At 39.5% G+C, this 27,033-nt stretch overlaps 1 protein-coding gene across 1 annotated transcript in view; it reads right to left on the bottom strand.

The window, feature by feature from the left end:
• LOC137479720 (tensin-3-like) overlaps positions 1-26,317 on the bottom strand; it is a 111,394-nt gene extending 85,077 nt beyond the window's left edge. The window contains exon 1 of the mRNA XM_068200222.1: positions 26,006-26,317. Within this exon, the coding sequence (XP_068056323.1) occupies positions 26,006-26,244 (239 nt within the window). The 5' untranslated portion in view covers positions 26,245-26,317. The remainder of the gene's footprint in view (positions 1-26,005) is intronic.
• Between the last annotated feature and the right edge of the window lie 716 nt (positions 26,318-27,033).

The following is a 27,033-nucleotide window of genomic DNA, read 5'->3' as shown; positions in this document are numbered from 1 at the left end:
AGTGTGGGGATTCAGAGGCTATCCCCACTAGGGGTTCAAATCAGCTTGATTTTAAGAATAGCTTCAGGAAATACTGTTGGTCTTATCTACAGTGTAAAGCCAAGATAATTCACTTACATCCATAAACAATAAAATAGAAACTACAGGAATAAACTTTGAGGAAAATCTTTCCCATTATAAGGTATGTTAATAAGAAGAAATTAGTGAGAGAAATAATCTACTAGTCCATATCCTTGGAATTCTAAAAGAGAGGATGAAACATTTGAGAAATAAAACTGAATTGTATACAGTGGTTAATAGTGTATTGGGTTTGCATGGCCAGGTTTTGGTGGGCAGGGTGACTACAGCAGTGGCTTCAATGAGAAACTGATAGAAGTTTCCTCCATTTCCAGCACAGTCAATGCCAGCTGGCTCCAAGACGGCCACTGCTGGTCAAGACTGGGCCAATCAGAAATGGCAGTAATACCTTTATGATAACATTTTTAAGAAGAAAAAAGTAATTGTGCGTATATAATTTTGGCCAGAGAAAAGCAGGGTGAGAATACATAAGAGGAACCACTCAGCAAACACCAAGGTCAGTTGAGACAGAGGCAGTGAAGGTGCTCTGAGCATGGGAGCTGAGATTCCTCTGCAGTCTGCGGTGAAGATCATGGAGAAGCAGCTGACCCTCTGCAGCCCCTGAAGGACCACAGGGATGCAGAAATCCACCTGCTGCTCATGGAGAAGACCCACACTGGAGCAGGTAGATGCCTGAGAGGAAGCTGTGAACCTATGGGAGGCCTGTGCTAGAACAGGCTCTGGCAGAGACCTGCAGACTCCTGCAGAGGAGGGAGCAGGTTTCCTATTAAGACTTGTGACCCCATGGAGGACCCACACTGGAGCAGGTTGTTCTCAAAGGACACATGGAACAGTGACCCACATTGCAGCAGTTTATGCAGAACTGTAGCCTGTGGGATGGATTTGCATTGGTGGAGTTTGTGAAGCATTGCCTTCCATGGGAGGGACCTCATGCTGAGGTAGGGGAAAGACTCCTTTCCCTAAGCAGCACCAGAAAAAACTTGTCATCAATCGATGTTCATCCCCATTCCCTATCTCCCTGCATTGCTGGGGGGGAGGAGGTAGAGCTGGAAAAAACATAGGGGTGGGGAAAGGTATTCTTAAGGTCAAACTTCATTTTTCATTAGCCTGCTCTCATTTTGTTAACAACAAATTCAATTAATATCTCTAATTTGAGCCTAGTTTGCCCATGATGGCATTTGGTGAGTCACTTCGCTCTGTCCTTAACTCATGAGCCCTTCCCTGTCCAGTTGCAGAGAAAAGTTATAGAGAAGCTTTGGTGGGTGCCTGTCATCCAGTCAAGGTCAACCCACTACAGTCTTTTTGGTGCCAAAACCCAGGAAGGGGTCTGCTGTGGTTTAAGCCCAGATGGAAATTAAGTACCAGACAGCTGCTCAGTCAGCTCCCCTCTTTCTTCCCCCTCCACCTCACATGTAATGGGGAGAAGAATTGATGCGAAACTTGTATGTTGAGATAAGAACAATTTATTAATAATTATTCTTGTATTGCGCTTAATTTTCAAAGGTAAATAATAATGATAATAAAAAGGAAACGGTAAGCGATGCACAATGCAATTGCTACCCACTGACTGATGCCAGACTACCTCTCCTGAATGCAGATCAGCCACCCTTTCAGTAATTCGTCCCAGTTTAGACATATAGGGCATGTTGTTTTATGGTGTGGCATATCGCTTTGGTCACTTCAGGTCACCTGTCCCAGCTACACTCCCTCCCAGATTGTTTTGCTCACCTCCTCACTGGCAGAGCATGAGACAAAGGGAGAGAAAAAAGTTCTTGACTTAGTATAAACACAACTTACAAAACACAAAAAAATCAGTTTGTTATCAGCACTATACCAAATCCAACACACAGCACTATAACAGCTACTGAGAAGAAATTAACCCTACCCTAGCTAAAACCAGGGTAATTAGACACTTTGATCACTCCTTGTAGAAACCGAAGGCACAAATTCCCCTGTATGACATTTGCAGCATGTTACTTCAGGTTAAATTTGAAGATGTTGTCAGAAGTATGATTTATATCAAAAATAAAGAATAAAGAATAAAGAAAAAGAATAGCTGAACTCCAGAATTACATAGGAACATAGCTGATGGCAAACAGATCAAAGGTTTTAGTTTTGAATAATCTCCATCATGATTGTTTTTTTTGCCTTTGAAACTACAGGAGATGCTTTTAAGGAGACAGGGGTCTAGGTCTAGGATGAAGAAAAAGTGTCATTACATGCAGGTCACTTCTCTAATCCAAGATGAGCTGGGAGTCCCTCATTTCCATAGCCTCTTCTATATATATACAAAAAAAAAAAGGAAAAAAACAAAAGCAATCTCCACTGGTTGCTGCAGTTTCTCTTTGTAAACTTCTAAACAAAAAACCACAATTCTCATTTTAGATTTATCCTCCCTTCTTCCCTGCAGAGTTCTACTTTTGGGATATGTTTGTGTCTCTCTCTGAAAATGAGTTTAGCAGAGCTTGCACTTTTGAAGAAATTAATGGATAAACTTCACTGTAAATTTATTCTGTTGCTAGGCCTGCTTCTCCTTATTTCCTACCTAACAAACACTTCTTTGCAAACCTTGGCACCTGCACTATTACAAAGAAAGACAATTGCCATAACTCACAGTTTATATCTTGGAGTTTAGTGTAAGTAGGTCTTGACATTAGTTGACCAACTAGTCAACCTGTCCATTTAATTTATAACATAAACATCAAATGCAATTTTTCTTTGTAGCATTTAGGAAATATTCTGCATTGCAGTCTTGGCATCTGTATTTAAAAATGTGCATGTTTGTTCCCTGTTGTCCATTTTAGACCACTACGGGCTTTCCAAGCAATTCAGTTAAACAGTTCATTTAGGAAATTCAGTACCCACAACTTATAGTCTCATTATACAAGAACTCAGCATAACCTACTGTGAAATCTACAGAAGCCTAGACAAAGGTTTCTTTGCTGTCACCTAGTACAGCTTTAGTGGAGAACCACAAAGAAAGACACCAAGGAAAAAGAAAGACAAATATATAAGAAGAAGGGGGAGGTGGGGGTAAGGGAAGACAAAGCAAATACACCAGACAACAAGCAATGCTACTTTCATGAGGCTCAAGATTGGAATCCAAAGTGCACAGAATTTTTAGGAGCAAAACCTGGAAGAAAACAATGCAGAACCATAGGCTCCAGACTCCGGTTTTACCCAAAGAAAAGGCTGTAATTACATGTGGTCTCAATTGATAGCATTATAAAAATTACGCTGGAAATATTTTGCCATGCTGTGCTCTCTTTGGCATGCAGAGATCTAATGAAGCTGGAACTCTGTCCCAGACTTACATCAATTTAACTCTGCAGACTGTGTAAAAACTTACAGATGCATCCTCATCTGTCCTCATCAGATGATGAATTTCAAATTCTACTCATGACAGAGCATTTTCATTAGGTAGCTACAGGCTAAACATCATCAGGTGCAAAATTCACAGCAACTCTGTCAAAGGCAGTTTACACAAAAAACTCTCCAGACTGAAATTAAGCCAATGTAGATTAAAACAATCAAGATCCACAACTTTGTTTTTGGCAATACCAGTACAGCAATTCCTTCTTGACAGAGACTTAACACTGGTTCATTATACCTATGGAAGAGGTATTCCTAATATTATTCCCAAATATCATATCACAACATAACAGGTAATGTTTCAATGAATAATAGACCTAAGCAACATTAGTTTACTTCAACTTCCTGTTTCCAACATGCAAACTGCACTTATAATAACAGTTTAGTCTTTAAAGAGGCAGTCAGAGGGTTTAGATATTTTATTAAATAATCAAGGAAATATTTTAAAATGAAACCTTTTCAAGTAATCTTCCAAAAAACTATATAATTATATTCACACACATACATGCTCCATTAAAAACAAACCAAAAAAAAAAGGCACTTAGCTGAACAGAATTGGCATCCTACAAAGTCATCCAGGAAGTGATTAATTTATATTTATGAGAAAATTTTCAAAAATCTTGTCAAAAATTATTACACTTTTGAAATGAAATAATTTATTTCAGATGTTATTCTGTATTGATGAGGTAGCCAAAATCTCTTTGCACATTATTTCTCCATCTCCAAAACTTGTAAAAATCCATGTCACATTCCAGCTACAAGAAAATTATAAATATACAAAGCCCTATTAACTTTCCCTATGGCAGACTCTAGACCTGCTGAATTCTACACGGCCTCTTAGCATAACAGCAGAATCATATAAAGCAAAAATATGTTTTGTTCACTTCCCACCTGTGGCCATACAAATTCCTTTTCCTTATCCTCTAACCTATACTGCAATTTCCTAGGACTCTCCTTGTGCATTCTTCTACTCTCCAAGGTAGCTTTAAATCCACTGGATTATATAATGCTTACAACTATTATTTTAAATACATGGAGGGAGGGGACAGCAATGTATCAGCAGAATAGGTATTTCACCACCTTTTATAGGCTAAAGAAAGGTGTTTCCAAAAGAAGGGTTCAGACAAGAGATGACTGAAAGAAGTCTTCATGAAAAGTCTCAGCTCCAGTTCAAAAAAGGAAACCTTTGCAGAACTAAGCCATATAAATAAACCATATCACTAACAAAAAAAAAAACCCAGCACACCAAACAGAGGAATGTCATCTCTCAGCCCTTTCTGTTAAGTTTGCTCATTGTTACTTCTCCACTTCCTCTCTTCCTTCTTACTTGAAATATATCACAGAAGTTGCATGATTTCTGCCCAGTCACTTAAAGATCCCTGGAAAAAAATCAAAGAATAAAATCTCTTCAGGTTACCCATACTTTCCCATAATCAGCATTCCTCAAGCAAATAATGATGAGATAGTGCTTCCCAGAATACAACAGTTGGTATTATACTGATGAAACAAAATAGTTTTGAGTTTCTCTACTCTCCACACAGTAAAAGCATTTTTTAACTTTCCTCCTCCTGAACCAGTACTCCACATTTGCTGCAGATCTCATTTCCAGAAAAATAGTTAAGAATGCCTACTGTGCATACAGACCAAGTAATATATTGTCCATCTCTCCTCTAAATCTGGCTTTTAGAACAGGGCTGACCACATCTTCTTGGTGACTAAAAAAAGTGATTATGTCAAAAGTCTCACACAAGGATAATATGAAAATACAAGGAAGAATTTCCCAGAAATAGCAAAGAGCATAGCATATGAGATTCCCTGCAGCTCTAATATGAGAATCTCTTGGAAAACATATTATTGCTTCAAAAGTAGCACTATATTTTAAACAAATGACTAATCAACTAAACCTATCATGCATATTTAAGTACTTCCACAAATACCACCAGTGAATATATAAATGCTGTAGAACCTATGCTACATGACTAGAATATGGGATGGTGATTAAAGAATTAGAACACCAAAGTATTTTTACGCTGGCTGAAATAAGGCATTTCTGGCTGTATATACATGTATGTATGTATAAAATATGGTTTTATTTTTACACACACACCCTAAATGTACACACACCTAAATGTACACACACCCTAGTTATACTACTATTACTAAATAACTTAAGAGGAATTTCAAAGACAATGGAGTCTTTGTTATAGATACCCCATTTTCTCCTCATTCATTCAAGGTGTTTCACAGAAAGATAAACTAGTAGACCAAGCTAGAGAAGAGAGCTATGACTTACAACCTAAATCAGCCATACGTCTCCAAGTGCTCCAAGTGGAGTCTGCTCCCGACTTGTGATTCAAGAAAAAAATAATGTAATTTGGTAGTACAAAACTGCCTTACTGTACAAGCATAAGGGGCCAAAAAAGTAGCATAAAATGACAGAAAGTTCTTTTTTTCCCAGCTTGTTGAAAATATTTGGTGTTACAATTTCAAGCAATAGAGGCCTTTGTAGTTTCTCAGACTAAAGAAATCCGGGTCTTCATTATTTTAATAAGAAATTCTGCCCAGGTACCAGGGTTTCAAACCTATACACTTTTCAAAAAACAAACAAATAGACAAACCCAACCAGAAAAAGCCCCTGAAAAGCAAGTTTCTGTCCAAATGACTATACAAGCCATACAGAAAAAGGTCAGAAGTGAAAAGCACCAACACTCAATGTTTATTCAGTGTAACAACAGCCAACCACAAAAAACATGGCTCAAAACGTAAACTTTGCCTTACTGGCTTAGCACAACATCCACCTCCTTCACACAAGTACTTAATTGTTGTTTCAGAGAGACACTATTCAAGCAGAGCAAGCCAGCCCTGTCTCTTCTGTGTCCCATTCCCTTCATGCTCCTGCATGTACATGCATGCTAGAAGGTCCATCACAGACCCATCCTCCCCGTTTGTGCTAATGGACCCATTTCCCACTAGTTCTGTCAAATTCTTGCTTTGAACATGCTGGTACTGTCAGCCCCACAATATTCTGCAGCAGAATGCTCTAAAAAGTCATACTCTCCTTGTTTAAAGTATCTTTATTTGTACACTTTAAAGTAAACTACCACTGTCTGACACTTAGTAGTTTCTGCACTGTGGGACTGCATAACTCGCCCTCTATGTTAACGTACCCAACAGCTTTACGTTTTCGGAAAACCAAAGCGAAGAGTCCTCATCTTTTCAGTCCCTTCCCAAAAAGCAACTGTTCCATCCCCTTCACCATTTCCATAACCCCACCACATGTTTTTTATATAGGCTGGGATCTCACACATGCTTCAAGGTTTCAAGTTAACAATTCAAAAGGATAAATTTGTTCCACAGCCTAATCATACAGGCTAGTACTCTAGATCTAGATTTCCAGACATAGCTGTTTCTAATTCCTGCTGTCAGAATAAAAAAAACATCTTGGTAGCTGAAAGGAAAATTGCACTGGCCCTCACACACAAAGCTTTTCACCTTAGCTCTCTCACTTACAACTCTGAACTAACAAGTTAAAAGCCAGACAGACACAAGGCAGCGCAAGATGCAACACAGAAGCATAACAAACCTGGTCTCACACTGGGTTCTGGAATACAGGTCTGGAGCCCTAGCTACCCTACCAAGTGACCTGTCCAGAGAGAGCCATGACTAAATGTAACAGCAACTGCACTGCTCACTAATAAGAGAGTGGATCTATGTCTCATGTACTATTCTTTCACGCACATTTGTCCTTTGTAGACAGTTCACCTCAGAGGAGGTCCTTTATCTAGACCATCTAGGTTCTTCGTCAATTGTAGGTGCTCTTCTCAGAATTTTAAATTCTTGAGACAAAGCACTATCAGCTTTCTTTGAAAAATTATTTCTACAGGATGCAAACGTAACATAAGAGAATAAAGTGTTTGAAAAAGACTGGTAATTAGATAAATTTCTTTTCCCTTTTTAAAGTTAACCATCTCCAACTTTAAACAACAAATAGAAACTTCATCATGTTTGCAAATTTCCAAAAAGTTCTTCCCCTTATGATCTTGGCTGAGATTTCAGCCCAGAAAATATAGGTCCAGATCTGCACAGAGGTGGGTAACACTTGCTGAAGAAAAACAGCACCCAGGATTGTCTGAATGCATGCCCATTAGTAGTCTAACATTCCTTCCAGCAGAATGGAGGCAGAGCCACACGCCTGCTGGAGAGACACGACCTCCTTGCCTTTCTCCAGCCAAATCCTCACTGCTCTCTTTTATCCTAATATCCCTAGGAATCAATCACCTGTATAGAGCAGTGGTTCATTCCCACTCCTCCCAACAGGAACAAACAGGGGAGCCTGAGGTTCACTCCTTGGATAAAACAGCAGTAGATCTCACATCTTTTAATTTCATCACTTCTTTGCATTTTTGTTTCAACACCTCCATTTCTCCACTGCTCATGCATCTGTATAAGCAGAATAGCAATTAGGAGACAGATGGGCAGTCCATTAAGACAATCATTACTCCAGACACTGAAAAACTTGTCTATTTTATCCTCATCTCATTGGCAAGCCAACATTTGTTCTGTATCGGAAAATACCACAGAAAGGAAATGTCTGAAAGCAGCAAAGGACTATTCTTCACTTTTCATGAAATTTCAGTATTTGTCAATGGCTACTTTTCTTTGTTAACTGAACTGACCTTGTCTTCTCTGAGACTATAATACCTCTTTTACTACGTAATGAGGGGAACTCCCACATAGTCAGAACTAGGCAGCTGAAGACTGGAATTCACATATTCAAATAGCAGGGGGGAAAAGGCCATAACTGAACATACTTGGTTTATTTTCTACACATAGACTCTCCAATCAAATCTTTTCCCACTGCAGATGAATTCTTGCACATACACAAACACATTGAGTTTGCATGCATGTTTCCTCTCTCTATCTTGATAGTCCCTAATGAGTCTGTTTCTAGAAGCAACAAAGGACTGCAGCAATGTTCAACCTAAGCTTCTTGTGGCATAATGCAGATAACAAAGCCAAATACCAAAGAGCTACCAAGAGTTCTCTTGTAGCGATTTCTGATGTGGTAAGTACCAGATATTAAAAACAATAAAAACAAAGAAAACAATAATTTAGGATAAAAATCAGGAAGAAAAAAAAAAAAAAAAGAACAACCCAACCAGGAAATCTACCAAGGAAACAACTAGGAAAAATCTAACAAGAAAAAACCAGGAAATTTATCAAATTCTGCAGAGAAAGGAGAGAAAGCAAACGAAGTCAGACCTGCACTAGAGAAAAGACAGACAGAAGCAGCTATGTGTCAGAACACTGGTCAGAAGAAAAGCAGCTGAGAGGACTGAAGATGTATGTCACTAAATCAGTCACTAAGTTGTCGAAATATTACTGATACTAATGCAGTGAATATTTTTACCCATTTAATTTAGAATCACAGCTTGAGTTTTCTCTCCTACCCTAACAATCCTGCTTGAGGCAAGTGTGCTACACAAATACATATTCAATGTAGCACTTTCAAGCAGGTAATGTGTACATCACAGAAGTGATAGCTTACAGGTTTATCTTTTGTACCCACTACCCTCCAGAAAAAAAATCAGCAACCCGGATAGAAGTACACAGAGGTAAGGAAGTTGACAGCTGCACACTGCATATATATGTGCATTCAGCAGCTGCTGTACTAAGGAAGCATAAACACTGAAAGTGCATTTATCAAGGAGGTCATCAGTCAGACCATTAACTCTTTAAAAGCAGAAGATAACAAGCTTTCCAAGTCTGCAGGAAGATCTCATTAAAGGTATTCAGCAGGATGAAGAAATGGCAATCTCAGTTCAGTTCCCTCCTCTCCCCACACATATCCTTATTTACCGACTTCATTTTAACCAACTCTATCAGCATGGCTCATAAGACCTACTGACAAAGACAGTATTAGTGACTGCATGAAGTCTACCTGGCTGTTACACTTTGAAAGGCTGGAGTTACACTAAGCAAAGAACAGAGTGCACACCAGCATCTGTGGCCAAAACATCTTCACTCTCCACACCAAAGCAGGTACTTCAATTTATTCCTATAGGTCAGAAGCAATGGTATTCCAAACACTCCTGTTTCAGTGTGTAAGCAGCTCTAGTTAAGCAATCCCATACAGATTACCATCGGCACTAATGATAGTAACTCATACTGAAAACAACACTCCATGTGTATGCCTAGAATTATTTCCTTATCTATTTCCTCTTTTTATTTTTATTTTTGACCATTCCAAACAGTAATCTAAATGAACATATTTTATATAACAACTTAAAATAGAAACATTTTTTGCATTTCATTAAACCCAAGGACTCCAAATTTTTGCTTACAAATTTTTTTATTCAGTAATTTAGGAGGCAGGAGAGAATCTCATGTGGAAAATTAAAATCTCCATTGTGCACTTCTGGGTAAAGCTTAATTTCCTTCATAACATCTAGTTTCACTTCTTCCTGCTCTTTTACTGAAGCTTTGACAATTTTTTCCATCAAGTTATAATCATCCATTTTCAGGAAACAGAATCTAACTAGTATTACACAGACGTCTACAAAAATTTTGTAGGATAAGTGTCACTCCGAAAATCAGAAATGTTTACTCAGTAATCCTGCTCTGGGACGCAAATTCTTTACTTTCATTGGAGAGCAGACACCTTGTGGTTAGTCATTTATTTTGTATTTTTCCTGGTGTTCCTGTATGGTCTTTGAAAACACAAGCTGATGAAAAACACTCTACTTGGAACTGTGGATTCTGCATACATTCTGGGCTTTTTTTATTTTTGATAATACAAGATTGGTGGCACTGACCACTGAATACGAGTGTTTCTTGTTAAAGCAGTATTCTGGATTAAAGCCTTGATCATATTCCCTAATGACTACTAACCACAGACAATATACAGAACCCGCACTCACCACCTAAACAAATCAAAGGAAACTTTGAGAGAGTGCAGGCACTAGGTAGGTTTGTATTTTTACTGAAGAACATGAATGACACACAAAAAAAAAAACCCAAGCAAACAAAAAACAGCAAGCACTAGTGTCAAAACTTACTAGTTAAAACTATCATTTGTATTACAACATTCTCAGGATGCACAATGATTTTTAAAAATGCTAAGGAGGAATCAGTGTTCGCCTGATGGTAACAGACACATTGTCACATACTGTGACAAACAGCAAAATAAGGCTCCTCTTCCAATCTGCACACTGCTTCCAGCTCTAAACAGCCTTTACACTCTGGTACCTCAATCAGTACAATGGAAAGCAGGTTGTTCAGGCTTTGGCAGACATGCTGAGCACAAGATGCTCATACTTTGCCATACAAAAAGGGAAAGCACTTGCCATGTCAGTTTCAACCTTACCTCTATTTGAGAGAGCAAATGTTAAATATTTAGCAGCAAAGTGTACAATGTTATGGTAAAATAATGCATTAATAGAAAGCTAATAACCATAATTATATTTACTTCTGCTGAACCTCAGATTTTTATACATAAAAGAATTTTAATTAAGTTAACCTTAATCCCACCTTATTAATAATCGCTTTCACAGTCACCAGTCACAGGCTGGAGATGGGATAACACCCTTGCCTGCCTGTCCAAATGGTCTCTACCTTTTCAGTTAGCTATTCCTGTTCAAATGTTTACCTCTAGCAAGAGTACAAGAAAATAGCCGCCTTGACAAATTTTATCAATTCAGGTCACTGAAGAATGCAGGCTGCAGCCAACTGGGACCACTCTATGTTCTCATCCAACCAAGAAAAGATTTGTTGCTACTGGCCTGAGGCTTGGAACTTTAATTCCTCTCCTCTACCATATGAATGAACCAGAATAATGTAAAATGGCATAAGTACAAGGATCACATTCAGCTACAAGACCTAAAGCTCTTATGGAAATGGAAATCAAACACAAGAGACATTTATGGAGTTATTATACAGCACCTGCTCTGTAGCTGATTAACTTGGACACTCACCCAAGGACAAATAGTTAAACTATTACGTCAAGAAAATTACAAAAAATGCAACTGTTGCTTAACTCAACTAACCTGTTCTTTTCTTTTGGCTGAAAAAACTACACTTTAAATTTCTAAATAGCTATCCTAGTTATTTCTCTGGCACTAAAATCAGGATGTCTTATTACAGCAAGTAAAGAAAAACTCACCAAGACACATGCTTAACTTGATTTTCATGATCCTTTTCTAAGGCCCAAAGAATCCACTTGAAACACCAACTCCTTCCTTCTACCAACAACAAAGCTCCACAAACCCTTATTCTTATCAAATACTCTCCAATCTCATCAGTATCACTTCATCAGGGATCTTCAGTTTCCATTCACATCTGTAGCACCAAGGGTACTTTCATATTGGCACACTGGAAAAGTATTCTGCTTTTTTACTCTTTTCTCAGAAAACAAGTTTCCTTTAAAGCCTTCATAATTTCTAATTTATCATAGGTTAAATTTTTTTTGTACTTTTAGAGGGTTTCATTCATTATCAGAGCAGTTACTACTCCTTCTGTCCCACAGGAAAAAAAAATGGAAAAGAACTTCTGTAATAGAGTCTACAAATAAAGTCATTTTCTAAATCACAGCGATTTACAAGAGTAATAGTCCCATGATACACTTGCCCAAATCTGAAATTTCGTGGAAATTAACAACAAAAAGCATGTGAGACCATAGAATGCTTATTTAAAAGGCTTAGTTAGTTTTGACATCCAATTATTTTGGTAACATTTTCATTATTACAGAGTATATCATGTAGTGTATCAATATTGCTGTTAAAATCAACTAAAACTTCTGAAGCATCTTTATTGCCTGGACATGTTTGTTTGCAGGTCTGTTGACAAAGCAGGTCTGCAGGCTGGTATTTTTATAAATGTTGTGAAGGGAAAACACAAATACTGTTTTCTCAAAACCGGAGTTGTGTCTGCAATCTTCTATTAATGAAGAGGTAATATTTCAAAAAAAAAGCTACCAAGTCTCAGTCCAGCCAAAAGTATTAGCAGGTCTTCATCACTCCACAGATTTCACCCAAAAAGCCAGAGGTTTTTGGGTGGTTAGAGGTTTTACTATTTCAAAATATTTTTATCTGGCAAAGTAGACTTCTTAACAAGCAGCAAGCCATTTGACAAAACTAAGCAACTCAGGACAAGAAGGGATTCTGCAGTATTGGGAAAACACCATCTGCAAGTGTACAGTTAGCTATTCAAGATTTGTATGTTGACCTTTTAGAATTACGTGACTTTCTTCATATAATGCAGTTTAGAGCAGGAAAATTTGTAAAATTTTTCAACTGTCAGTATATATCAACATAGGCCCTGTCCTTTCCCTTACAGCAATAGCAGAATTTCCAAACAATAACTCACTTTCCTATAAACACATATAAGGATATTGAGCAAACTACAGTCAGAATACACACTGTTCTCCCAAGCAAGAGTGTACAGAAGAGAAAGGGGAAAAGAGAGACCTGCCTCTTCATAATGTTCTTTCAGCAAATATTTATAATGCCTTAATGTTGCCAAACAAACCTGATACTAGCAGCCAAAGAGAGCCTAGTGACTACATGCTTGTTTTGTTTGTTAATTTTCACTACACACAAGATTGTAAGGCAGTAAAAGTTTTTACAAGCTGCAACCCTCAGCAGTAGAGAAACCACAAGGAATGCACAGGTGTGACTATATTCTTCCAAGTTAAAAGCATTACTTCAGAAACATCAGCATATAAAATATATGTTGAATCACTGATGAAGGAACATACTTCAGTTTGCCCACGAGCCAATTCTCCACATGAATTGTTGTGAGCCTGTTTTAAATAAAGGGTTGCTTCAATTAGTGAAATATTACTAACTGACAGGGCAAATTCCAAAAAGTACTTCACTAGAATTAGAAACGTTTTTCCCCTCACTAAAACAATTTTTAAATAGCACTTAACACCTACAGAGCCACATAGTTATGGTCTAAGTATATCCATTTCTCCTCTGTACATCAAAAAAACAGTTAAGTGAGAAATAAAAATATTTACCAAACTATCTGAAAAAGCTGCCCAATATTATTAGCAGAGATGAAGGCAACATTTTATTTCAGACTGTATCAGATCCCACTAGGTCTGAATTTTTTTACAGGGGGCAGAAGGAAGGGGGGCAGCACAGGGGGAAATGTGTAAAAGAAAGCAACATGCCAGACAGCTGTTCAAACCAATGTTCAGTTCAGTTTAAGTTCAATTCACAGCCTGTTATTACACTGACTGCAACTGTCACCTTCCCCTACCTGCAACTGATTGTCCACCTTTTTGCTTTCCAGTTATTCTTTCACCACCTCGAACAACCTAACACATGACAATCACCATGCAAACCCAAGACTCCAACGTTTCTCCATGTCCTCCATACTGTATTTATATATGATAGCAGCTTGAACTCTGGAAATCAAAATTTACTGCTGATAGAACAGGTAGTAACACATCAATACCAGTGGAGAAATTTTTAACAAAGAAATAACATTTTCAAGCAAATAAAGGATGAAGTATTTTTCTTAGAATAATTGATAAAATTCTTTTAAAGTTAAGCCAAAACAAATTCTGCAATTTTGTAACCTGAACTGCTGTATTCTATTCACTCAACCATGATAAATTAATCTTTTCCATGCAAAACATGCACATATACACAATCTGTTAATTGTCTAATTCCTGTACTGCAAAATATAGATGCCCTTTTTGCTCTTATTGTTTGCAGGTACTGTGAGTACAGATAGATGTCTTCAGACTAAATAATATGTCTTGTCATAGTAACACTTTGCAGAAAATTTATTATCTTTCTATTACTGTGCCTCTTGAAGGATGCCTGTGTTTAACTCTCTCTCTGTGACTGAATGTGCTTTGTGAAAAGGAGAGAACCCCTTATAGACTTCTTGGTTTATGTGAAGCATCCTCCAAACATCAGGCTGCCTGAACTGAGATTCAATGTTCCAGTAAGCTCAGTCTCAGAAAAGCAAGGTAATCCTACAAGGTCATCTAAGTGAAAATTTCTAGCAGAATCAGATGACCTCGAATTTAGACTCATAGTTGTCCAACTCATGCAATCATTTCCAAGCATTCCAGTCAGCATAAACTTGTATAGCTTATAATCTACTGCAATGCTTACTCGCATCATGACCTATGCTAAGATCTCCTCTTCATCACTGACTGACCTATCTAAATCTAGAAGCAAATACTTCCACAGAGACAGCAACAAAAAATTATCCTCCAAGGTCCCCCAAAGGTCCTCCTATAATAAGTGCCAATATCTAACACAGTCCTCAAAAAAAAAAAAAAATCATTTTTACAGGTATTGCACAGTTTATGTTCTTTGACTCACTCAACTTGCTTTAGTCATCAGCTTCTTTTTTTAAAGAGACATTTGTTAAGAAAGCAATTCAATTACTACAAACCACTTACTGCTCCTGAAAAATGGTAGCAGATGGCAGAATTGTCAATTCTTTATTTTTTTTTTTAACACTACTTTATCACCCAAGGTCTCTCAAACACACAAAAAACCCCCATGCTTTATTCAGTTTACTCAAATTTAACCCCAAATACACAATCTCCTGTTAGCTGAGGCCCAGCTACCAGCAGGTGACAGTCACTGTGAGTTCAGGAGGTTTCAACTGCCCCTGGTTTCTTTTTAAAAGAACTTTGTGAGGTGGGTGAGAAGAGTGCTTAATATTCTTTCCTTAGGACTCCAATGCACCTAGAATGAGCCACAAACTACAAAAGCATCAAGGTAAATCATCTAATCAAAGCTGGACAGACTACATTTATTAATCCTAGAACATGGCCTTGGTCAAACACATTTCTGAACAAAATTCTGTGAGATCTTAAAATAATCAAAGCATGATCCCAATCCAAAGCAAACTCCTAAAATTTTTAAATGTAGAAGCAACACTGGGGGAAATTCCACTAAAAAAATCTGTAAGCTTATGCCAGGACTCTGACTCATGTGCTGCTAGTTTTTATCTTAATAAGAAATAAATACCCTCAGAGAGACCAAACATTCCAAATTACACATGCGCACATAAAAATCTTTGGAAAATGTCTTCTGGGGTGGGGAAGAGGTAAGGGATTAAATCTCTCTGTAACCTGATGAGTGCTATATTATTTGCAGGATAAGCACCCAAGCAGAATTCTGAGAAAATACAATGCAAAGAAAATCCTCACTCATTCTTTTGGAAAATCTTGACTTGTAAAAGAACAACTTGAGAGGAGGCAGGCCAATACAAGTTCAACAGAGAACAAGCTTAACCATCTTTATGATATTTGGTTGAGAAGCAGAGCATAAATTTTGCTATCACCAGCCCCTTGTCTATGTATATGATCCCTTCTACCCACAATTTTCAATATAATTGTCATATATAATATATATAATATATAATGTATATTATATATAAAATATATAATATATAATATATAATACATTATATACATATATATATAATTGTCATATAATTGTCAATAAATATAATTTTCCTAAACTCACTAAAGTTTCTACACAGTAACCAAATACTACAGAGGTGGCTCGGAGTGCTACTGAGCAACTTCCCTCATCCTACAGAATGCATGATGTTGCTCTGGACAGTTAGCGTCAATTTCTTCAAGAGTTGTAGTTTAGGAGTTGTGCAGCCCTGCTTCCCATCTACATTCTTCTTGCATTCCCTCTATCTAGTCTGGAACTCCGTGTCAGCAGACAGAGAAATGTCTTCCAGCAGGCAAGAATGAACAATCTCTTCCCAATTACAGAGTCATGAGTGGGCTATAATCAATTTTCCAAACATAAAAGGAAGGCGGGAATTTGCTATCCCTATATTGGCAAGCTAAAACAAGCCAACTTGCAGATGGAAAAGATCAAAGCGTCTAAGTCCCCTCAAAATTAATCTCCTTCAGGAATGTTCACCATCTCCCATCCACACATACTATATCCCTCTAGTCCCTCCTAGAGCAAAAAGTTAAAGTCTTTGAAATTAGAATGATTACCCAGAATGCTGTCATGGTTTGACATTGGCCAAAAGCCAGGCACCCATGAAAGTCACTCACTCACCCTCTGGGTTCATGAGCTAAGGACCGCAAGAAGACACTCCAAGGGCAAAACAGGCTCAACTTAGAGGTGCAAAGTAAATTTATTATTAACAAAATCAGAGGAGGATAATGAAAAGTAAAATAAGCCCTTAAAACCACTTTTTTTCCCCAGTGCCTCCCTCCTTCCCACCCACAGTGCACGGAGACAGGGGGCAGAGGTTTTGGTCAGTTCGCCACCCCAGATCTTCTTCCACTGCTCAGGGAGAGAAGTCCTACCCCTGTGAGACTGTGGAGTTCCTTCCCATGGGACACAGCTCTGCATTAACTTCTCCAGTGTGATTCCAATCTCATGAGCAGCCGTATTCCCAAAACCACTGCAACATGAGTCCCTCTCACAGACAAACATTCCTCCCAAAACTGCTGCAGCATGGGTCAGTCTTCCACAGGGTGCAGTCCTCCAAGGACAGGCTGCTCCAGCCTGGAAGCAGGGACCCCCTCTCTCCATCGGGTCTCCCACTGGATTGCAGCTTCCTCCAAACATCCACCCGCTCCAGCATGAGCGCCTCCCCCACGGGCTAGGGATCTCTGCATCCCCCTTGGATCCCCATGGACTGCAGGGGCACAGCTGCTTCACTATGGTCATCAATCACCATGGCCTGCAGACGCATCTTGGCTCCAGTGCCTGGAGCACCTCCTTCCCCTCCTTCATCACTGACCTTGGCATCACCATGTTCTTTCCCTCACATGTTCTTACCTCCTCCTCTTCTCTGGATAGAAAAACACTGTGCCCCCACTTTGTTTTGATTTTCTTCTTGAATATGTTATCACAGAGGCATTACCATAATTTCTAATTGGCCCAGCTTTGGCCAGCAATATGTCCATCTTCAGACCCATCAGAGATTGTCTCTGCTGGACATGGTGGTAACTTCTAGCAGCTTCTCACAGAAGCCACCTCTGTGACCGCCCACTACCAAAAATCAGGCCACGCAAACCAATATGGCTTTACTCACATTTCAGTCCAGCTCAGCCTAACCTCATTTTCTGCATTAAGCAGAACAACTGTGTTTTCACAAAATCTTACACCTGCAGGGGACATAGTATCACTTAAAAGCACACAGCCAAAGGCACTAACCAGGACAACTGGATCTTTTATATGAAGTGTTAATTCAACTAGGGGCTGCCTTCTTCACAAATGAGCACCAGCCATTAGAAAACAATTCTCAAAGATTTTTCTGATTATTTATTAGTTCCTTCTAGCAACACATGATCTTGCACCACATGATCATTGACCATTTTGAATCTATAGTCTTAAACTAGACTGAGAATCAATGTTTCAGTCCTGGTTTTCCGCAGAAGTACTGTTCTATACTTGCAGATTCAAGATGTCACAGCTGAACACAGCCACTCTTTCCCAATTAGCCCCCATATCCTCTTTCTTGGTAAAGTGGTATATCATCTCCTGCCATAATGAAAGCAGGAGTGCCTCATTCAGTAGTCTCCAGCTTTCAGTAATACAGCTTGTTAATACACTTTATTATCCTAACATACAAAGACAACATTCTCTTTTCAGGGCAGAATGAGCATCTGCATTTCAAAATAAAATAGAGTAACAGCATGTATACACACAGGGAACAGTCAAAGTGTCTCAATGACATAGAATTAAAAAGTTAAAATTGCAATTTTTTAAAATTTGTTTTCTTCAAATTATCTTTACACAACAGACAGAGCAGGTATTAAACAAAAGAATACTCCCCACAAAAGCTGAAAGATTTTGACATGCTACTCTTGCACTTCCTGGGGAATGGAGTTTTAAGTAGCTTCTGGCGTAACTCCTCTACAGGTTCATTTCCTAGATGGAGCTATATATCTCATTATGCACTTTATCAATGCTAACAATAAAACTATTGTGCTTCAGCAAAGCTACTCCTTGGAGAAAAGTCCAGGGCTTATCAAGGCTGGGGGTGGGGGGAGGGGGAAGAAAATATCACAAATTAAGCACATTCCAGACAGCAGTACAGAAGTCAAAGCAAAATTTTAGACTGGAAAGGCAGAATTTTTAAGCTGCAAAAGGCAAGAACTCTATGGAAGTGTCAAGCCAGAAGTAAAACTATTTCCTCCTCTGCCCTATCATTAAATGTCTTGAAACACATACATAATTTAATATAGACAGACAAATCTTAACATAACGTTCAAGCTTACACATTTAAATATACTTTTGGAAGGTAAGCAGGCAAAGGAGCAGCAGGGCAGCACCAAAATATTTTATGTAACCACAGTATATAAGAGAGAAAGAAATTAGACAAAAAGAATATTAGCATCCATAAAATATTGCATAACAAAAAAAGCCCTCAAAATAACACAGAACAGCTGGAATCAAGGCCACTGCTGAATACTTGCTGAAAGAGAATACCTGCAAAGTTACAAAAAGCACAGAATTTTCAGTCATTTGTTTCCACAGTCATAAAGAAAGTATGTAAGACTTGCCCATATTTATGTGCTACATTTTACTTATGGATTGAAGATGAACTTCTAAAATATGCATACTGCTGATATTTGAAAGCCAGTTTTATTTCAACAAACCATACTCAAACAGCAAGAGCAGCTATAGCAGGGCTTTTTTTAGATGCTTATAACCTTACAGATCCAAAAAAAAAAAAAAAATCCAATACTGAGGCTAGACCAGAGCCCCAATAGAGAACAGACAGAAAAATTTCAGGAAATAGGCCAATAACAATCTCAGTGGTTCAACTGAAATCTACTAATCAAAACATTCATTACTTAAAATCCAGTCTACTACTAAAACATCCCCTACATTTCCCCCCCAGAGTTTGATCTTTAACACTCTAACCTATTGAATTTGCCACTGGAAATGCCAGATTTCCCAGAACCTGCAGTAATAGGTTGTAATTGACTTTTCATCTTCCAAATCAAATCCATCTCAACTGAAGATAAAAACAGTCCTAAAGACTGAGTGTGGCTGATAACTGCAAGAATAATTGAATGACTGAAAAAAAAAGATAGCATGCCTCAGGAATTACTTATTTCTAACTTAGTGAAATATTTTGTGTTCTTAAATGAAGTGTTTTCAGATGTTTTTCAAGCACAAATTAAATTGATTACATACTAAAATCAACAGCAATTAATTAAATCATAGACCTAGGTTCTCATTTCTTGACCACTACAACAGTGTATGTGTTTATTAACTATAATCAGGTAACCACACATTCATCAAAGCCAGAGGGAACAGTTTGTTACCAAAATCCAGGCAGCTAAAGTTTCTTCATGTATATATAATAAATTTAAAAAGAGCAAATCACCTGTAACCTGGCAGACATACAATATCAACAATTTGTTAAAAACTACATTTCAATTGCAAACATGACAGGAAAGTGCACCAGGTAAACTAAACCTAGCACATATTTTCAGAAATTAAGATGTTCCCAGAAGTACACAATACCCACAAAGATATCCTTTATAGCTGCTATTTCCAGGACACTGCTAGAAAGTATCCTGTTACAAGTCACTACCATCCATTCATCAGAAGCTTGCATGCACAAAAGCTGTATTTCCATTACTAACTCATTTACAATTATGGTAAAAGTCACACCAGACTGTGGAACACACATCATGTCTCCCTTTCTACTAGATCCATGAGAGGCAGAAAACAAGGATGCTCACAATGTGGTACAGAACCTAACACGGCTAAAGCTAGGCATTACAAACCATCCAGCTCTGGAAGAAATCTCTAATGGAGTAATCCACTAATTTGTGGTTGGTATAAAACAGTCAGGAATGCCTGACCTGAGCACATCTCAGTCTCTCCTGTTACAGGAATTGCTCTTCATACTAAAGCACTGAAGCAGGAAGGAGATAAATCTGCATGTACAGCATACTAAGAGGCATACTGGAAGACCTCTAAGCCAGTGCACTGTCCTCTGATGTGGAAGGCTTACCTTCAAGCTCCTTCTCACCTTTTCTTCCAGATTACAGATGAGCACCCCAAACACAGTGCTGTGGTATCTGTCTTTTATTGGCTCTCTGAATAGTGGATTATTTACCACAATGGTCTAGTCTCAGATTCCAACACCAATTTTACTCCCCTTCTTCACAGTGGGCTGCCCTCAATTCCCCCTATGTTGCTAAACTACCAACGTATCTGTCTAAAAGCAGCAAGCTATCTCTGCTAACCACAACAAACACAGCCACAGCCCTGAAACCCAAAAAAACCTCAGTATATCAGAGGATTGAGCTACTAACACTACTGCTGCCAGAGGACTGGAGAAGGAGGATGTAGCCACTAATGCAAGGACAAGAAGCAACAGCAGCATCCTGGCACTGACCAGCAGCATTAAAGATGGTGCAGAATGCAGAACACAGCTCTCTGGGCCCTCCTCATCCTCTCCAGAGAACAGGTGGCAAGCCAGATCAAAGTGTTCTCTGGGTCACTTTCAACTGCAGCAACTTGCTGAATCACTAAACCAAGTGATATGGAAACCTGAGTGCACAAAAAAAGACCCCATAATGCACTAACTGAGATTAATAAAGATGATTAGGACATAAAAATTCCTATTTTGGCTACCAAGAAGACTTGCAAAAATCTGATGTTTTTGTCTGCCAAAAGATAAAAGGTGCAACATGCTTTATATGGCACAAAGAAACACTGACAGAGAAAATATTTCAGCAGAGACTCTGGTATCCAAAAAGGCAATATTACACAAATATAAATATCCCTCGTTAAATTAGATACTAGTGATTTCTTTTTACCTTATCTCCTCAAAAGAATTTTAGTAGTACTAGCTGCAGAAAAAGAACAAGTACAGAAAGACCTATGGAAAAAGGAAGGCCACCCATTTTACTTCAACTAAAAGACAGCTGTAAATACAGTTCTTCTACTGATCAATGATAATGTGCTTACAAAGCATATAAACTGAGAAACTGAGAAATAACTACAAACTTACTGTATGCAAAGTACACAAGGTAGTACAGTACATTGAAAATTTTGTATATGGTCTACATTCTTCCTTGTACTGAAAAGAGCTCAAACTCACATCACAGGATTCCATCGTTTCCCCAACGAAAATTATCCTTCAAGAAAAACCATAATACATAAAGCATTTTAATTGAAAGTAAAATCAGATGTCGACAATCACCTTTTCAGTCCGTCTGCAAGCATATAGTTTTGACCAAATGGAGAGGAAAAAAGATGCCCTCTACTCTGCTTTTGTTTATTTTGTGGTTAAGGCTTAAAAGATACCATTACCTAAGTTTTGTTTTTTTCAGTAAATTAATGCAAGACCGAAAGTTAAAAAGCTAAGCTCTAGAGGTTTCTCCTGAACATATAAAACCTAATAGACTGCTCTCCAAACACCACCATTCTTTTTCTTATTCCCCAAATCACAAATAAATATATTCTTAAATGGATTCACATCCTCTTTCTGCCATCCCCAAAGCTAAGAGAGTGTCTGCGCAGCTCACGGAACTACAAAGGTATAACATCATCTTCCCTTCCTCTGTCTCCGAGGCTGCTTAATTTCCTCAGATCCTTTTCAGTGGATGTACACTGAAAGCAGGCTGCATCAACACATCTGTCCATTAGATTGTTGCACATCAATCTGCCACCTTATTCCTCAAGCAATTAATTATCTCAATTCTGTTATCACACAGATCTGTACCTGCAGGATAATTAGATAGTAGCAGAAGTTAACAAATCCTGAGTATGCAAATCCAGTTATATTTTTAAGTTGTGAAAAAAATAGCAACTTCAAAAGCAGTTACATTGTGAAATACATCAGTACAGAAGATGACCAAATCAAGTGGGAAAAAGGGTGAGGGTAATACACTCACATGGATTAAGTGTATTACTATTATCACTGCAGACTCCCTCACACTACCATAAATATAAGAAAACTTCAGACCTACCTCAGGATGATAGTGATTTGTTACAGGATACTTTTCTAAAGTCAGTGTCCTGAAAGAGTAGCCATAAAGAATATCTTTGTGGGAATTGTGTACTGTGGCAAGCACATTTCTCTCTCTCTCAGGATTTTTCATAAAGGTGCACAGAGAGAAGTGAAAGAGAAAACAATTTCTATTTCTGCTCCTTGTTTTTCTCTTGTGGAATGTGTTTGGAGATTGTTTACCTAGAGCGAATGCCTGGTTGGATCACAGTGGATTGTTTGGGCCTGATGGCCAATCGGATCCACCTGTGTCTGGACTCTGGAGAACAGGGTCACGAGTTGGGAGTTAGAAAGGATAGTTAGAGAGAGTAGCATGTAGTTTTTAGTATCCTCTTTTATATAGTATATTAATGTATCATAACATAATTATAATAAAGAAATCATTCAGCCTTCTGAAATAAGTCAGACATCATCATTCTTCCCATTGGGTTCGCCGACATCTACAACAGTGTACTTCTGGGAACATCTGATTTTCTGAAAATATGTGCTAGGTTTTGTTTACCTGGTGGACCTTCCTGCCATGTTTGCAATTGAAATGTAATTTTTAACAAATTGTTGATATTGTACATCTTTTATCAGAAACAGCAGCCTGCTCTATCCCTAGGTGTAAAATAATATATTGCAGGCTGTTTCTCTGAAATTCAGTTTTTATTCATCATCAAATGGCAGGCTTTGGGGATGCTGGCCTGCCAAAACCTTTTATAGCTTTGACATCTCCCAGATGCTTGCTTTCCCTACCCCTCGCTAAAATAATTTGCTGCCAAACACCTGCAAATACTTATATACGAATCCCTGTTACAGGCCTGCTGTGTAAGAAATAACCAAGCAGGAACCAAACTTAACTTTCAGAGGGGCTATCCAGTCAAGTGGTTTGCTTCTCACCTTCCACCCACAAAGGTACTAAGACCAGGAGAAACAACAGAACAAAATATCTAAAACCCAGCCCAACCAAAAGAAAACTCAAAGAAGATAGAAAAAAAAAAAAAAGCTGAATCGTTCACTCCCTGTCTCCCACCTCTCCTATCACACATCTTCCTTCACAGATGGAGAGTCTCCATCAAGAGATATTTTCCAAGAGACTCTTCAGCAGTAGGTCAAGTGTGTAGCCAATACATAGACTCTCATTATGACATGGTAACTTCTGATTATTTTCAGTCCTGTATTTGAGCCAAGATACTTCCAAAATGCAAATTAGTTGATAATCCCATTCTTCAACTGGCAGCCAGAAAAACACAAGTAGAAATTCTCACCAGGAATAATATGGAACTGCAAGCCCTAAAATTAAATGCTAGCCAATTATTAGGTTTCTATTGCATTTTTACTGACTTCTAAAATAATTTCCTTATATTGGTTCTCCTTCATTATACCTGTTCTGCAATTTCAGAACTACTCTATTTTAGTTACCATCTCTCTTTTTGTTAAAGAGTATATTTAGGAGACACATAGGTAGTAATACTAAAAAGGTTTTATCCAAATAAGTGCCACCCATTTCTCAAGAATACCAACTCATTCTCTGTCATTATGGTCACTTCCAGAGAAGGGAAGTCAGACAAAAGAGATTAAGAGACTCCCCATGAGCTTTTTCTAATGCAAAAGAAATTGCTGCATTTTTCCAATATTATGCATTATTACATCTCTATCTCAGTGCTATCTTCCGATCTGCTAGCTATAGAGGTTATAGTCAGAGGCAGATAACCTTGAGGAATGAATGGACTCACATGCCTCCCTCCAAGCAGCCCAGAGAGAAAAAGACAAAGACCCCTGTTTTGAGTTCTGTGTTTGAGATATAAATATTTTCTGAATGACAAGAAAACAAGAGCAGGCTAAAGAAGGTAATGCCAATGGTGATGATATCTGAAAATATCACAGCTGTTTTAGTAAAACAAAGTGCAACCTGCAGAAAGGTTCTTTGGATTAAATCAGAGATTGCAGAACACGGATTAAACTACTTGTGGCCACTGCCTTCTCTAAATAATCATTCCCAGGGGCACATGCACAGTCTAAACTGAAATAGAATGTTTTAACTTAAATCACAGAAAACTCTTGGTAATGCAGCACTGATTCATGAGCACATGTACTTCCAAAAAATTACATGACTAATTAAACCTTCCAATAAACATGAGTTATTAGAAGCAATTGATTTAGTTACACAAAAAAAAAAGCCAATTCTGCCTATGTAGGAAGAAAAACCCACTACTTTCAAAAACTCAGAGGTTCTCTTTCACAGCTTCAACCTCATCAAAAATCTCATTTGTTTAAGCAAAAGTCCTGCTTAGCCTAGACTAACTGTAGTTGTTTCTTTAAAAAATTAGCCAGCTTAAGACATCTGTAATCGAAGTTGAGCAGCATACAGAAATTTCCTATCAAATATCATACAAAATGGTCCCAAAGCCCTTATTCTTTTGCTACTGTTTTATTTAATACCTCGTAGAAAGTACACACTGCAATTACAAATGTAATGACTACCACCAGGTGAGGAGAAACGAGGAGAGGAGAGAGGCCCATGCTGTTAAACATATAAGTAGAATCCCAAAATAAAAAATTCAAGTTACAGAAAATACTGTAGTTCTGATTATGGGAAATGGGACTCTCGCTTAAGGTGCAACTCCTTAACATTCAGGAGACCACCCAACACGGAGGATCACAGCTGTGGAGCCTGAGCCATCTAGCCTGCACTATTGGCCAGCACCAATGCCAAAAGCTGTTTAAGACCTGGACGTTTGTCAGAAGACATGCAAAGATCCTAAATCTCGATCCTCAGTAAGGATTATTTATCTAAAAAAGAGACCAGAAAGCTTCAAGCAGCTGGAAGTTTTAGCCAGTGATGGCAAGACACTGCCGACAGTTCAGAAAAGCTGGACATCGGGAGAGATCTGGATGGGTACCAAAGACAACACCATTTATAACACATAACAGCAGATGTGCTGAGGGAGGGCCAAGGCAGCCTCAGCAAGGGCCGTCTGTGGAGGACGAGCTAAGCGGGGGAGGGGGGCCTCCCCGCTGGCGGATGCACCCCAGACCAGGGGGTCTCTCTGCCTGACAAACCCACAGGTTGAAGTAACTTTCTAAAACAGAAGCGAGTGCCTGGGCACTAAGTTGCCCAGCATGGAGAGAGCTAGCGTGACTACAAAGATACGGGAGCGCCCTTCCCGCCCCCTCGCCCGGAGCCTGCCTGCGGACGGCACGGCCCTCAGCCCAGGCGCCATTCTGCCTTCCCTGCGGCGGCGCTCCACCCCCTATACCCTCCCGGTAATACCAACTACCGAACACTGTCCCAGTGGACGGTGCTCTCAATCCCTCAGACTGCCCGAACCCCCGCCCGGCCCCACCATCGGGAACTGCGCTCTTCCCGCCCTAAGACGCTCCGGGACGAGCGCGCGGAGCCCGGGCGCCCGGTAGCGGCGACTGTGGGGGCCCCGCATCTCCTCAATCCCCACAGCGGCGGCCCCGCGGCCCGCCGAGGGGCCTCCCTCCCCTCTCCGCCGCCGAATCTCCTCCGCCCGACCTGGAACAAAGCCCCGCGCCGCTGGGCGCGATCACGACGGCCGACAAAGTTTACCTCGTTTTCCCAGCTCCGCGACCGGACAAGGCGGCTCGGCCGGGGAGCCGGAGCAAGGATCCCCCTCCCCCAGCGCCGCACACACTTGTTTTTATTTCCTGCGCTCCCTCCCGCCGTGAGAAGCCTCTAGCGTCTCGATCAAGGCTGTAGAGGAGGCGGGGAAGAGGCGCGTGGCACTGCTCCCGGCTTGGGGCGGGGGGACGTACGGGGCAGCCTAGCCGTGCCTTGCTGCCCCTCATCCTGAGGCGGCGACACCAGCTCCTCCTCTGACCTGCTACCTGGCGCCATCTCACCGCGGCACCCTGACTGCCTCGTTGGGAAGGCTGGTCTGCTTAGGAGCGGGATGGGGGATCTTCAGGCCAGGAGAGCGCCGCCATCCCTAGAGCCCTGCATGGCTTGGCTTTCCTCCCTGTACCTCGGCGGCTTTGAGCTTAAGTTACAAGGCTAGAAGTTGCAGCTCCTGGAACAAGAATATTTTACCTCTCTCCGGGACGGCTTGGCTTGGCTTGGCGTGGCTGTCGGCAGAGGAGTGAGGCTAACACCCATGAGCAGCCACGTGCAAAGCGGCCACATTAAGGAAGCCAAAATCAATTGGGTGCCGAGAGGTCTGCAGCTGTTAGTTTCTCAGCACAGCATCAGAGATGCAAAGATGATCCCTAAAATCACTGCTTAGATGCTGCCTAAGTCTGTAGATTCCCTGTGTACCTATGTTCATGCAAGTACAGTTCTTTACTACACTGATATTTATGCTATTTACACGTCAAGAATTACCTCTCCCTTGAAGTAACTCAAGAAAGGGCAGCTCCACACCTGGACTTCCTGCAGGACATATACACTCGGCACTGTTCTCTGTACCTGCTGGTTCGCAGCTACTTCCACTTGCATAAGGAGTAACTTCTGTGACATAACACAGCCAAAGAGCAGAGCAGGGAAGAAACAAGTACTACTGTCCTTTTGCTCCACATTTCAGAAAGCAGAGGTTTTACTCCAGGTGCAAAAAAATTAGAGTTCATATCTTTCCTTTTGTT

The sequence above is a fragment of the Anomalospiza imberbis genome, chromosome 1 (genome assembly GCF_031753505.1).
Source record: "Anomalospiza imberbis isolate Cuckoo-Finch-1a 21T00152 chromosome 1, ASM3175350v1, whole genome shotgun sequence".
Taxonomy (NCBI): domain Eukaryota; kingdom Metazoa; phylum Chordata; class Aves; order Passeriformes; family Viduidae; genus Anomalospiza; species Anomalospiza imberbis.
The sequence above is the reverse complement of the archived record's forward strand: the minus strand, read 5'-3'. Positions and strand labels throughout refer to the sequence as shown.